We start from the raw sequence: 15,587 nt of genomic DNA, 5'->3' as shown, positions 1-15,587 counted from the left end.
TCAAGACCCATATTGATGAGAAGTTATAATTTCGAAATTCAAATTGCAGCTGAGTTAAAATGAATCGCCTAAGAATTTGTAGTTTTTGCTGATGAGTGACGTTCAAATTCGTGGTGGTCTCCAGGAGTTTAGTTAATTTTGTTTTAATTGACTTTCTAGCATTTTTGTCGTTGCAATCGTAATCATATAATTTGCCCAAATATATCAAACGGTCCCCAATTTCGACATTTGGAATGGCCGTATTTTGAACAGTTAGATTTTTTAAAAACTGTTGACAGTTTCCGTTTTTCTTCCTCATACGAAAGGAGTGACATTTGTCTATTCTCATCTGCATGTTCGACCACGTGCACCACGCATAGTTTAGGTCTATCAATTTTTGCGCACTTTCAGAACTATGTGAAACCATAGCTGAATCATCAGCAAAACGGAAACCAGTTTTTAAACCCGCAGTTGGTCCCCAGAAATAGCCACAGTTGGCATACTGCTCTGTATTTAGAACTTTCATCAGGAGGTAGAAGCATAAATTGAATATTAAAGGGGAACACTCTAGAGAACTCCTTTTCTGACGGGCAATGCTGGCGTTAGTTCATTGTTGACTGATATTATTGTTGAATAGTCAGAGTAAATTGATAATATTAGCAATTTGATTATTTGAGGTATTTGATGATATGAAGGGATTGAGTTGATTAACAGGTGACTAACTTCGCCGAAAGCATTCTTGAGGCCTAGCAATGCGACGATTAATGTTCTTTGGTGTTTTTTGGCATCTTTCATCAGGTGGGTCAACATTTGGGAACGCTCCAATAAACCGTCTACTTTTGGGTAGAAACCTTTTTGAATATTGATATTGATGAATTTATTTTGCTGTAGACAATTGTAAAGTCTATTTTTTATTAGGGTTGAAAATATTTTGTAGCTGGTTGGTTGAAGGGTTTTAGGACAAACTAGCCGGGTCGTTGGGATCCCCTTTTTTGTATATTAAAATTGTTAAAGCTTTTTTCCGACAATTTGGTATCGTAGATGAGGCCTAGCATTTTAACAATTACTTATGGAAAAAGGTTCTGAGAATTGGACATCTTTTGAAAACTATTATCGATATTTGATCCAATGGACACGGAGAGGCGCGAGATTTACTTACACGATCAATGTTTGAAACTTCTTCGTATGTTGGAGGACCGACATCACTACCGAATGAAAGCAACGGCAGAGACGGGATCCCGTGATGTAATTTCATTGTCATCGGCTTTCATTGCTCTGTAGAAATAATTGCTCCCTTTTTCAACATCGAATGATGGAGGTGTTGTTGTGGTGGGCGAGAAAATTTTTTGCATGCTTTCCAAAAGTTCTTCCATAGTTGAGTTGAAACTTCGGATTGATCGGCCGATTTATCTAGACGCCTCGAGTGATGAAGCTTGGACCTAATCACTTTGCTGACCGCAATTATGTCGTTGTTAAACAAATTGTTGTTGCGTCCAAGGATCTTAAAACTTTTCAATTTCTCCCTGAGTTGTTTAATGACGGAACTTTGATTTGTTGATGTTTTGGGTTTAGCTGTTCCAAACGTATTGGCGAAGTAGTTGTAGTGTAGATTGTGTTTTGGAAAGTTGAGGTAAAATGGTTAATATCCTCAACAACACATAAGTCCATAAATTTCTGATGAAAATATGCGTTAGCTTCAGCCCATTGGCCTTGCGTTTTTGGCAGTTTAATACCCGGGAGTGGGTTTAGAGTTGTTGAAGAAGTAGTTGTGTGTTGAAACTGCTGAAACTCGTTCTCTGATTTATTTGTTTCGACGTCCGGGACGGTTGTTTTCAGCGATTTGAACATTTTGCAAGTTCGACGGTGCATTAGTAATCCCTTTCTACCTTTGCAGTATTTACCATATTTACAACGCAAAATATTATCAGTATTATTATCAATATTTTTAATTATAATGTTATTATCTGTTAAAATATTAGGAGAAATTTGATATTTTTTTTCATGGAAACCTTCAATCTAGTAGATTCGTGCATAGTATTTTTCGTACAGCTCCAGGAGTGTCTATTCACGAATTTAAAGTTATTGGAACAATAAGGACATTTCGTCGCAGTCACATAATTTAAAATTTTAAAAACTAGAATTAGGAAAATAATTTATTCAAAATTTAATTGTTTATTAGAACCCATATTAAAATACAATGCCATTATTCTCGCAACTTCACTAACACTACCTACCAAAAATTAAAATATATTAAAACCCTTAAAATCGAGTTATTACAATAAAACAGTAAGCCACGTTAAAACGACTCTCGTGTTTCAATACAAGCGCAATAATAATAATAATAATAATGGGAACACTTTTTTTATTCAATCAAATATCATAAAACATACAGAATAATACAATATTCAATATATATACTAATAAAAATCCAGTTATTGGTAATAATTAAGTATACGATAAAACCCTATTACTCATTATCATTTGACAAGTGAAAATAGGAGGCTTATTTAAAATGGTCATACAATGTTTCTGTCGCAATATATAGCGTATGTCGATTTAATTACAGAATTGATCAATTTGTCAATAAGTGTATTAGACCATGAAATTTTAATAGGCATTAAATTTAAAATATTAAAAAAGCCGATCGGAGTAATTTAAGGGATTCAGTGTCTTACCCCATCTAAACAGATTAGCATTAGTTGACAGCTGCTGAATTATATATTTTCTAGCAAATTTAAACAAGGTATCTGGCAGTAAATCGAGTTTCTTAGACCAGTTTGTTATTTGAGAAGATGATAATACGTTTGTTACCGACTTGATTAGGGAACCTTGACCCTGAAGCAAGACCACGTGACTTAGGGAAGCAGCAATACGACCACCTTCCAATTTTTTTAGAGACTGAGATGACGTGGCTGAATTAGATAGCAAATTATCCACCATTTTGTAGTCTAGAACAGTTTCACGCCAAAGACAACGTATTTCATTATTTGAGTTTGTCTTGAAATAATTGCGGAGTTTTAATCTCATTCTTAACGCTGTGTCCTTGAGTGAAACAATATTGTGACCACCAAACTTTAAAGGTAGACTTAGTATCTCAGACACACAGCCACTAATTGGTATTGATAGCCAACTTCTGGCAGCTTCAACAACTAGATTGTCCAAATTGTTGGCAATCCACGTCAGTGAAAAACTATAACTTCGATTGTGATGGAATGAATCTTCTTAATATTTGTAGTTACATTTGAGAAGAAACATCGAGTTTGGTCGTAACTTTCAACAGACGCGTTAATTTGGAAACAACCTCATCTTTTGCTTTTCTGTCTTTCAATTCTGAATCATAAATTTTTTCCAGGTACTTAAATTCGCAACCAATTTCCACTGTTGGAATAGGCATGTCATCTATTGTCAACCTGGGCAAAAATTGATCGTATGAGCCATCCTTTTTCCTTATTCCAAACACACAACAATTATCGATTCTCATTTGCATACCAGACCATTTACACCAGGCTAGATTTAGATCAATTAACTTTGGTGCACCATCCGAACTGTGTGCAATAATCGCTGTGTCGTCAGCGAACTGAAGCCAAGGTCTAGCCTTCACATCAGAGGTTGGGCCCCAAAAGTAGCCGCATTGTTTAAATTCCTCACTTTCCAAGATTTTCATTAGAGGGTTGAAACATAGATTTAACAATAGCGGAGAACATGGGTCACTTTGAAGCGCCACTTTTCTTACCGGTAACAACTGATATTGTATAATTGGAGTATATTGATAAAATAAGATCACAAAATAATTTAGATACATGGTGGTAGAGCAGAATTGAGTTGATGAGATGATGACTCACTTCTCCAAACGCATTTCGGAGATCCAGTAGCGCGATGATTATTGTGCGTTGATGTCTTTTTGCATCTTCCATCAAGTGAGTCAACATCTGGGTGGGTTCCGCCAGACCATCGGTTGTTGGGTAGAATCCTTTCTGTGTGTTTGAATTAATGAGTTTGTTTTTGTTGAGGAAATCATATAGTCTATATTCTAGTAACGTTGATAGAATTTTGTAGAGTACTGGCTGCAAGGTTATGGGGCAAAAATTGGCCGGATCGTTTGCATCACCTTTTTTATAAATTAAAATTGTTAAACCATTTGGCCAACACGTCGGAATTGTTGCTTCTTTCCAGCATCTGATTATTAATTTGTGAAGATACGTGCGAAGTATTGGACACCTCTTCAGCGCAATTGTTGAAATTTGGTCTAACGAAAAGGGCGTTGCTTTGGCCTTGCATTTTTTAACAATTGACGCAACTTCATTGTAGGATGGTAGTCCAATGTCGCAAAATAGGAGTAGATAGACCAGTTTTTAAAGTTATTATTTAAATGTTGTTTCAGATTTTTGTACTTTTCACTTTTATATTGTTTAGATGAGAGTAGGTTAGTCTCATGACATATTGTCAACTCGATCACCTCTATTTTTCCACCCCGCAGAACAGCAACATCCGGTGGTAGCGTGTGAAACAACTGTTTTATTGGGCGTACATTTTCCAATTCCAAATCAGCAAATATGCAACAGTCGATAGGAGCCTGAGCTTTTATCTCGTTTATGATCACCGCCAATATTTTGTTATGTCTTTCGGTGTATCGTGCCAGTGCCAGTGCCGATGTTGAACAACAGTTAGACACGACATGATTTTTTGTCTGGAGAACGCTGCAGAGCGGACATAAAAGAGTCGTAGTTTTGCCCCATTGAAACATATTTGAATTGGTGGGCAATTGTTGAACCAGGTATTTTCTTATGAACCTGTAGAATATCCCGGATAACTTCTCAGTAGTTTTGAACCAACAAGTTATTTGTGCTGGGCTTATATGCTGGCCAATAGCTTTGAGTATGATTCCCTGAGATTGCAGTCCGCTGATGTGGTTGAGACACGATTTCTTTTTGTCATTCTCCAGAAGCTTAAGAGACAGCTTTAGTGAGCCTGTTTCGTCCAGCGAGCTATCTGATTTGAAGTTGTTTCGCTCCATAGGCATTTGATTTCATCACTAGTGTTGTTTTTTAGATAGCTGCGAATTTTCAATTTTATTTTTTCTGAAGTCATTTTTGTGACACAATGTTGTTACCGCCATGTTTCGTTGGCAGCGAAAGTATTTGCGATACACAAACTCTGCCATTATTTATTATCAAATTTTCCAGGTTGCACGATATCCAAGTTGGTGCAAAATGATAGCTTCGGAATTCGAATTGAAGCTGCGAGGGAATGAAATAATAATAATAATAATAATAATAATAAATAACAATAATAATGAGAACTCTTTTATTTCTTCAAAAGCCAAAATATAAATGAAAAAATTACAATTAAATATAAAATGATCAATTATTATAATAGTTAAAAGATTAAAATAATGGATAATTTAACATCAATGCTCGTCATTATGAATGTGTACAAAGATGATAAAATAATATAAAAACTAGAGTCAAGCTTTATTTCTGTCACAATATATTGCGTAAGTAGATGCTATCAATGTTCCTTGGCATTGTAGCGACGATAGGTGGTTGAAGTCATTTTGGTGTTGACGCTGTTTCAGGACGTTGCACGCTATTTGAATATTGTTGCTTTGGATTTGGTTGTCGACTTTTTTGTATTTGTTCTTTGATTTCTGCCACAGAACTCTCATTTCTTCCCTGGTGTTTGTTTTTAAGTGTTCCCGAAGTTTTAATCTCATTAGCTCTGTGTGATGTTTTAGTGATTTTATGTTTAACCCTCCACTTTTGTAAGGCAACGACAAAACTAACCCTAACCCTAACCCAGATACTCAAACTTGTCATCGACGCCTATCTGAGGTTTTGTTTCGTCGCCTATTGTTAGCTTCGGCAGAAATTGTTCATATGCGCCAACCCGCTTTCACATTCCGAATGTGCAATACTTGTCGACTCTAATTTTCATGCCAGACCATTTGCACCAGGATTGGTTGAGATTGATTAGAGTTTGAGCACCATCAGAGCTGTTTGTTATAATAGCTGTATCGTCAGCAAACTGCAGCCATGCTCTGGATTTTAGATTAGCCGTAGGGCCCCATCCACATTGTTCATATTTTTTCTCCAACATCTTCATTAGAGGGTTGAAACAGAGGTTAAAAAGAAGAGGTGAACTGGGGTCACCCTGCAGCACTCCACGTTTCACAGGGATTGGTGGAGTTAACTGCTCGCGTACTGATACTGTTGTTGAATAGTCAGCATAAATAGAATCAATTAAGTTGCACATCTGGTCCGGTATATGATGGTATTTTAAAAAAGATGAGATGAGATCGTGACTAACCTCACCAAATGCATTTCTGAGATCTAGAAGGGTGACGATGATCGTTCGATGATGTTTTTTCGCATCTTTCATCAAGTGGGTAAGTAGATGAGTGTGTTCTGTCACTTCGTCCAATTTTGGATAGAAGCCCTTTTGTATTGAGGTGTTGATGAAGCTGTTGTTTTCCAGATATTTGTGTATTCTGTTGTTGAGGCATGTAGAAAAAATCTTGTAGAGAACCGGTTGGAGCGTTATCGGTCTAAAGTTAGCTGGGTCATTGGGGTCACCTTTTTTATAGATTAAAATGGTGAAGCCCTTTCTCCAACAGGATGGAATTGTAACAGACCTCCAGCATTTGATTATTAATTGGTGAAAGATTGTGGGCAGCATAGGACATTTTTTGAAGACAATTATTGAGATTTGATCGAGCGGACAGGGGGATGCTCTAAGTTTGCATTTTCTAATGGCTGTTGCTATTTCGTGGTGGTATGTTGGGGGGTCGATGTTGCATGGAATTGTTGGTTGTTGCAATGTTGGAACCCATTTCGGAAGGCAAAACTTGTTGTGAAATTGGTCGTGGAGTATGTTGTAAAAATATTTTTTGTAGTCGTCAATGCTGAATGGTGGGGTTAAGCTGTTTGATGGGTTGAACAATTTTGTGCATGTTGACCAGAATTTGACTTTCAGTTGTTTTGTTATGTCAACATGTTTCTCAGTTTTTGTATTTTTTATTAATAACAGTTTTGTTCCTATTTGTTTGCTTAATGTGCTGATTTTCATGTCAAAACTGTGGTCGTTGCGGCCAAGTAATTTTAACTGTTTTAGGTTCTTCTTCATGTTTTTGACTGTTTTATTGGGGTATTGTATTGTCGATAAATCTTGTGGCTTTATCGTGCCGTAGTTGGATGCAAAATAATTGTAGATCAGTGATTGGAATGATGTGGTGAAATTGTTGATGTCGGATACATTTGGTAAGGACGTTCTGTGGAGTTGGAAGTATGTATTTGCTTCCCTCCAATGTTTTAGAGTCCTAGGTAGTTTTATTCCAATGAGAGGAGTTTCCATGATGTTGCTGTCCAACCTTTCAAGGGATGCTTGTTCGCGTTGTGGTGGTGGCGACAGTTTCAAATTTTTGTCAGATTTCTCTGGGGTTTCTAGTGCAGTTCTAAGGTTTTTAAACATTTTGCAAGAACGTTGGTGTAATTTCAAGCCCTTCCGACCCTTGCAACTCTTGCCACAACAACATGGAATTAAATTATTATCATTATTAGTTAAAATATTGTTACTTTTAGAACTATACAAAATGTTAGGAAATATCACAATATTATTTTTTGGTGAGCTGCGTATATTAAAATTGTCATTATTATTCAACGTTGTTTAAGTGCACCTCCAGGAGTGTCTTCCTACATTTACAAACTCTTTAAAACAATGTGGACATTTACTAGCGTTAACAGTTGAAATTATATTTAAAAGCAAAATAAAACTAAATAAATATTTAAAATTAGATTTTATTAAAACTAGCTTAACCGACAGAATTTTCCGCATCTTTACAATTAATTTTTATATTATTAAACTTTATCAATGGATCCAGATTGTTGCCTATCCAAGTCAACGGAATTTTGTAAATGCGAAGTTCGAATGCCAACTGTTTTTATGTGCCATTTTTCTTTCTCATGCCAAAGACGCAGCATTTGTCAATCCTCATATTCATTCCGGTTGCTTTGCACCAGGCTTGGTTCAGATAAATTAATTTTTGGGCACTGTCAGTGTTGTTGGGTTGTTGGCAATGATGGCCGTGTCGTCGGCAAACTGAAACCAAGCTCTGGATTTTAGATTGGTTGTGGGTTTCCATATATATCTACACTGCTGAATTTTTTTTTCAATTAGTTTTATTAACGGATTGAAACACACATTAAACAGCAGAGGGGAAACGGGATCCCCTTGCTGAACCCCACGTTCAACCGGAAAGAGAAGAGTTAAGCTTTCGCAACCAGAGACAGAGATTGGATAATCGGCATAAATATTATTTATTAAATTTTTAATCTGAAAAGGAATGTGATAATAGTCTAGCGTTGAGGAGATGAGGTTGTGGCCGAATTCTCCAAATGCGTTACGAAGATCTAAGAGCGTGACGATGATGGTACGTTGGTGTCTCTTAGTATCGTTGATCATGTGCGTTAACATTTGGGTGTGCTCAGCCAATCCATCAACTCTAGGATAGAACCCTTTTTGAATGTTTTTAATTATTAATTTATTTGTTGCAAAAAAGCTATACATTCTATTTTTGATGAACGATAAAAATATTTTGTATAGTGTTGGTTGCAGTGTTATTGGGCGGAAGTTCGATGGGTTGTTGGTATCACCTTTTTAGTGGATTTGTACCGTAAACCCTTTTTTCAGGATGAAGGAATTGAAAAAGATGACCAACATTGGATTAATAATAATAATAATAACAACAATAATAATAGATTTACATCTACATTTATAATTTTTCTTTTAATCTATCCTGAGTTTCATCACAGAACTTTTCCATTTTTTTATTTAATTCTTTAATCTGCATTTCTTGTTCTGCATATTTCACCTGATTTACTGCAACATTATCTAAGACACTTTGAATGTCCACTAAACTTTCAGAAATAGACAGAGCTTGAAGCTTTGTTTCTTCTGTTTGAGCCAAATTTTCATTATCAATATAATAATAATAATAATAATAACAATAATAATAATAATGGGAACTCTTTTTATTATCAAACCTCAACTATTGGATGATTCTTGCCAAAGACATTTCATTTCGTCATTTGTATTAAATTTTAGATCACCACGCAGTTTCATTCTTAGTAACTCTGCATGATATTTTAATGATCGAATGTTGAGGGCTCCGTTTTTGTATAGCAATGATAAAATTTCAGCCACACAGCTGCTGACCGGGAGCCAATCTCTTACAGACTCCGTGATCATTGCATCTAGGTTTTTTTTCGATCCATGTTACTGGTATGTCGTATATTCTTAAATCAAATGCGAATTGCGATGGAACAAAATATTTAAAAATTTGTAACTTCCATTGTGCTGTGGTGTCTAACTGACCAATTCTGTTCAACTTGTTTCTTAGCTTACCCTGGAGTAGGTCTTTTACTTTCCACTCTTTCAATACCACCACTCAACCCCGTCCTTGCGTCCGTCCTATTAATCACACCATGAACACATTTCTTACATTTGAACGTGCCTTCCACCTTTTTCAGTGCCCCCCTCACACCACTACATCTCTTATGCACCCATTTCTGACATCCTATACACAATACCGAGTTAGCCTTTACTTTCCTGTCACATACCCCACAGGGGTCTATTTTACTTATCACTCGCTCCCCATCTTCCCCACTCACCATTACCTTCGTCTTACCAATATTAACTTTTAACCCTTTCTTTTCAATAACACTTTTCCATCTGTCAAATTTCAACCGCAATTCTTCCATGCTATCAGCCATCAAGACTAAATCATCTGCATACAAAATCTCAAATAACAACCCCTTCGTTATGTTTCCACACACAACATCTATCACAATTGCAAACAGAAACGGTGATAACACTGATCCTTGATGCACTCCTACCTTAACACTAAAAGCGTCCGACATCCCCCTTCCAACCCTCACTTTTGTCTTTGCCCCTTCATACAGCTGCATCACAGTTTTAACAAGTCTCTCATTCACTCCTTTCTTCCTCAACGCCCATTCAATGACCTTTCTCGGTACTCAATCAAAAGCCTTTTCTAGATCCACAAAACACATGTACAATCTTCGTTTCTTCTTTCTATAATTCTCTTGCAACATTCTCACCATGAACAACGCATCCACCGTTCCCCTACCAGGCATTTCATTAACTGTTACCATATTTCTCAACCTCCTCTCAAGCACCCTCTCCACTACCTTCATTCCGTGCTCTAGCAATTTCACACCCCTATATGACCCACAATCTCTCACATCTCCTTTGCCCTTATACAACGGCACCAACACACTGTGTCGCCAATCCTCAGGTATACCTTCATCATCAAACATACTGTTAGCAATTTTCATCATAACTTCAATTCCTATCACCCCACTCGCTTTTTTATGTTCTGCCGCCACTTCCGAAACCCCTGTCGCCTTGCCTAGTTTTATTTCTCTAACTGCTTTCTCTACTTCCTCCATCGTCACCTTCTCTATAGGTCCGTGTGTGACTACGAATTCTACATATCTATCCCACTCATTCTCTTCATTCATCAACCTTTCCATGTGAGCTTTCCACACCTGAGCTTTTTCCTCCTCATCTATGCACAACTTGCCAGATCCATCTCAAACACATCCATTCCCTATAACATCTTTCCTATCCCTCATTGACTGCTTTGCTACTTTGAACATTTTCCTCGAACTCACATCAAATTCCATTTCCTTCATTAACCTATCTGATGCTTTCGTCATTGCAGTTGCCATTGCCTGTTTTGCAACCTTCTTAGCCTTTCTATACTCAGACTCCGCTTCCTCCGTCATGTCCCTTCTCCATACCCTAAACCTCTCTTTCTTGACCTCCAAAACCCTTCTTATATCTTCATCCCACCACCACGTCTCACCATGCCTACACTTTCCTTTCGTCCATCTACATACTTTATCTGCCGTAGCCAACACACAGTCCCTGTATCTCTCCCAAACATCTCCATCCTTACCACTCTCCCAATTTTCAGCCACCTTCACTTCAAATGCCTTCCTCACCTCTGCATCCTGCAACTTCCATGTCTTTCTCTTTGCCACAAACTTATCCTTCTTCCTCCTCCCCATTTCTTTTGATGTCACATCCATCACAACCATACTATGCTGTAGCATACAAGGTATCGCCTTCACATTCTTCACATACTTTCTATGTTTGGCCCTTATTAAGTAAAAAACTAAAATTATTATTGTTCGTGTTTATTAATATAAATAATTGCAAAAAGCTTTTTTGATATAAAATATATCATCGTCAGTGCAAAATATTTTTAAATAATAACGAAAATTACCGTTGATAAACAAATGACGTCATACAGTATAACTTAATCTTAAGCGCGAAACATTTTTGAAAATGTTATTATTAATTATTATATACTATATGTTTAACATATTGATAAATTAACTTTAAATTATTTACATAGATATATATTAGAATTAAACAAAATAAATTAAAATTAAAATTTTAAAAATTGCTGAAAAAACGACCATAAAGTAAATCAACAAAATAAAAAGCAAAAATCAGCCATATCATCATACTACAATGTTCATGTTTCCAAGTTTATATTATTATCATTGTCATTGTTATTATCATAATATATATATATATATATATATATATATATATAATATTATATATATATATATATATCCATATTTATCAATCAATAGAAAACTTATATAGTGCCAACTAATTGTTCTCAAAGGTGCTATTGTAGTTATATAAAATAAAAGTCTACAATACTATTAATAAGAAAACACTTAAGTAAAATTATCAAAGTTTAACAGTGAATAAATATGTTTTCAGTTTTTTTAAATGTTTTAAAAGACAGTCCAGACGATCGTAATGACTGTGGCAGGCTGTTCCACACGGTCGGATCTGCAACAGAGATACTCCTTTTACCAATCTGCAATTGTGAAACCGGTATTGTCAACAAATTTATATCATCTGACCGTAAATGAGACGACGGATTTTTTTTTAAAACTTGTTTACTAGATATTTTGGTGACATCACATTTAGTAATTTAAACATAAGTACAGCGATTTTGAGGGTTACTCTTTTATCTACTGTCAACCAGTGTAGTTCCTCCAGGATGAGAGTCACGTGATCAAATTTCATCCTGCTAGTTACCAATTTTGCAGCTCTGTTTTGAATTGAATGAAAAAGAGCAATTGACCTTTTTAGAAGTTTATAAAACAGACTGTTGTAGTAGTCAATTCAAGATGTTATAAAAGCATGAATCAGCGTCACCAGAGCCGATCTATCCAATGAATGTCTGATTCGATATAAATTTCTTAAATAAATATTACTTGATGTATATATCTTTTTAATGTGATCTTTCATTGATAAATTGCTATCAAGTAAAACTCCCAAGTTTGATGCAGTTGCAAAAATGATATCTTTACGTCTCCCATCTCTACTGAACTGAAATCAAGCTTTGACGCTGAATTGTTAAACAAAACCTGCTGTGTTCGGTTAGTCAAATACGACCTGAACCATTTATGAGCTATGTCTGTGCTGCTGACATGTCTAAAAACAATAACAACAATAAGTTCTGGACGTCCATTGCTGAAAACAAACCAGACAAATCATATAACAGTGCAGTTTCAGTAAAATGGAACTGCTTATAACCGGATTGATCACAAGGCAGTAGGTTATTTTCAGATAAAAACTTCAAGAAACTTTTAACAACAACACGTTCCATAATTTTTGAAATGAGTGGAAGATTCGATATCGGTCTGTAATTATTAACATCATTTACATCACAACCTGTTTTCTTCAAGACGGGGAGAACCACAGCATGCCTGAAAGATGAGGAAAATTTACCTGATTGAAAGCAGCAATTGACAAAGCTGGTGAAAAATTTGATAAAAAATTTCAAATACTTTTTTACGATGTGATTTGGAATGACATCCTGTGAACTTGTCTTACATGGAGAATTGATTATAATATCTTTCAATTCATCTTCAGTGACTATAGGGAAGGATGAAAACATAACAGCATTATGTGGCCTACCATCATCTGTTGATTGAATGGAAACTTTGGTAGACTGAATGATTTTGTTAACTTTGTCAGTGAAAAATTGCAACAATTGATGGACTGTAATACCAACATCACTATCGAACATTAAACTTTTCTTATCTCTACACAACACTTTATTAATTGCCTGCCATTTATTTCTCGAGTTATTGCAGACCCCAATTAAATTCCTCAAATAATCTGAACGTTTGTCAGAATATAATTTGTTTTTTGCTTTCATGGAAGTTATCTAATTATTACGATGATCATCTGTCAACAATTTTCTGAAAATTTTTTCCATTTTTCTACATGTTTGTTTAGCTTTTTTACAATCATGATCAAACCATAGTGCCATACGCTCACCTCTATCATAGATTACTCGAACAGGCACAAATCTATCAACAAAACTCTTTAACTCGTTGTTAAACATTGTTAGTTTCTTTTCGACGTCATCACTACAGCTTGGTTTAAAAACTGGTGAAGTTAAAATAGCTTCAATGAATTTTTCCTCATCTACTGCTTTCCATGACCTAACTGATTCATCACTGTTTTAGGGGCCGAATAATCAATGTTTCTAATTTTATGAAACTGTGATCCGAAATTATTCCACTAGGAGAGATCTTGACATTAAGTACTGGAAAGTCATGCGAACTGACAACTAAATCCAATGTACCACCCTGGGTATGTGTAGGAACGTTGGCATGATTTATTAATTGAAATATATCAAATATTTCTTTTAAACGAATAGATTTGTGATCAGCAGTTCTCTCAACATGCAAATTTAATTCACCTATCAATAAAATGTTTGAGTTTAAAATTGTTAAGTACTCTAAGATTGAAAGTAGTTCATCATAAAACAAAACTGTTATTGGAGCTGAGCCAGGTCTGTACATAGCCAGCAAGATGAATACGCTTTTATTTATTGATAATCTGTATTAATCAACGGCAGAGTTAACTTTTTATATTTGAACTCTTTGCAAAAGTAAACTATCAAACCACCATGACCCTGATCATGCTCTCTAATATAATCAACAAACTGAAACCCAGGCGACTTTGCCAAACCAATTGCAAAATTGCTAGCCAATCCAGGCCAAGTTTCTGTCAGCAAACCATTACCAGTAAGCCAATGAACAGTGTCAACCTTTTTTATAATTGATCTGACGTTAAGTAATCCAAACACAATATTGATTTCTGTCATCATGTCATAACTATTGACTACTTCAAATCCTTCTTTGTAAAAACTGAACTATTTTCCATTTCCCGACCTCCCCTCTGACTGGTTATAAAATAACCTTCTTTGCAACTCTTTTCCATTTTCTTGGCATCATCAAGTAATTTTTTCAAGTCGCTCCTTTGTTAACTGAATATTTTTCACACTGTCATCTAAAGTTTTCATCCTACGTATGTTTTTGAAGATGAGTTCTTTAATTTTGGCATCGTCAAATCTGAGGAAAATTGGTCTGAAAATTTTGTCACCTTTCTTTCCTAATCTTATCACCTTCAAGACATTTTTAAGACCAAAAACTCCATCAGTTAAATGGTTAGTTATTTTATGAGCTCTGTCATCATCATCAGAACCTTCTTTCAATCCGAACAGTATCATGTTGGCTTCCCTCTCCTTTGCCTCGACAATGTTGTTCACTTTTCACATCATCATTGATTGCTTGCACACTTTTACCAACTTCAGATTTGACAACTTTCGAAAAAGATCTGTTCATTTCACGCTTCAAAACCGATATTTCATCACATAGCTTGACCCAGAAGCATCCATTCTCGAAAGTTTACCATTACCTTCATCAATAATCGTTTTGATGGCGTCAATCTGCTGTTCGTTTTAATTCGTTCATATTTTTAATCTCATCAGATACTGCTGAGTTGCCAGTTTCAATTTTTTCGGAGACAATTCTCTCGATAGGTGATGAGCCAGAACATGCAACATAAAAAATTCTTAGGCAACTGAATGCTGTATTTGAAGCCAGTGCTTCACCAGACATGCCTGGAACCAAGAACGACACCGAGCAACCGTCACATACTACAATAATGCCCTCCTTATCAAACGCAGCTGCTTTGTGCTTTGTTGGCACTTTTTGTATTTCTACCCGTCATTGTTGCAACACAAAGTTATCAAAGTCCACGTAAAAATCTTTTGAATCATGTAAATCACGTAAATATTTTAATTCAGTTCACGAGTTAGTAAAATTAGCGTAGCACAAAACAATACAGAATTTCAGAACAAACATAAATCAATCAGTCATTCAGTCATTCAGTCATTCAGTCAGTCAGTCAGTCAGTCAGTCAGTCAGTCAGTCAGTCAGTCAGTCAGTCAGTCAGTCAGTCAGTCAGTCAGTCAGTCAGTCAGTCAGTCAGTCAGTCAGTCAGTCAGTCAGTCAGTCAGTCAGTCAGTCAGTCAGTCAGTCAGTCAGTCAGTCAGTCAGTCAGTCAGTCAGTCAGTCAGTCAGTCAGTCAGTCAGTCAGTCAGTCAGTCAGTCAGTCAGTCAGTCAGTCAGTCAGTCAGTCAGTCAGTCAGTCAGTCAGTCAGTCAGTCAGTCAGTCAGTCAGTCAGTCAGTCAGTC

General features: G+C 36.0%; 1 protein-coding gene across 1 annotated transcript; it reads right to left on the bottom strand.

Annotated features, from left to right (window-relative positions):
- Positions 1–1,246: 1,246 nt before the first annotated feature.
- Positions 1,247–7,446, bottom strand: HELRODRAFT_164997 (hypothetical protein; the record flags this gene model as incomplete). Its single annotated transcript, XM_009030904.1, has 2 exons — positions 1,247–1,502; positions 6,611–7,446. The coding sequence occupies 2 exons, from the start codon at positions 7,444–7,446 to the stop codon at positions 1,247–1,249; spliced, it is 1,092 nt and encodes a 363-aa protein (XP_009029152.1).
- Positions 7,447–15,587: the final 8,141 nt, after the last annotated feature.

This window comes from Helobdella robusta, assembly GCF_000326865.2.
Source record: "Helobdella robusta unplaced genomic scaffold HELROscaffold_7, whole genome shotgun sequence".
Lineage (NCBI taxonomy): Eukaryota > Metazoa > Annelida > Clitellata > Rhynchobdellida > Glossiphoniidae > Helobdella > Helobdella robusta.
The sequence above is the reverse complement of the archived record's forward strand: the minus strand, read 5'-3'. Positions and strand labels throughout refer to the sequence as shown.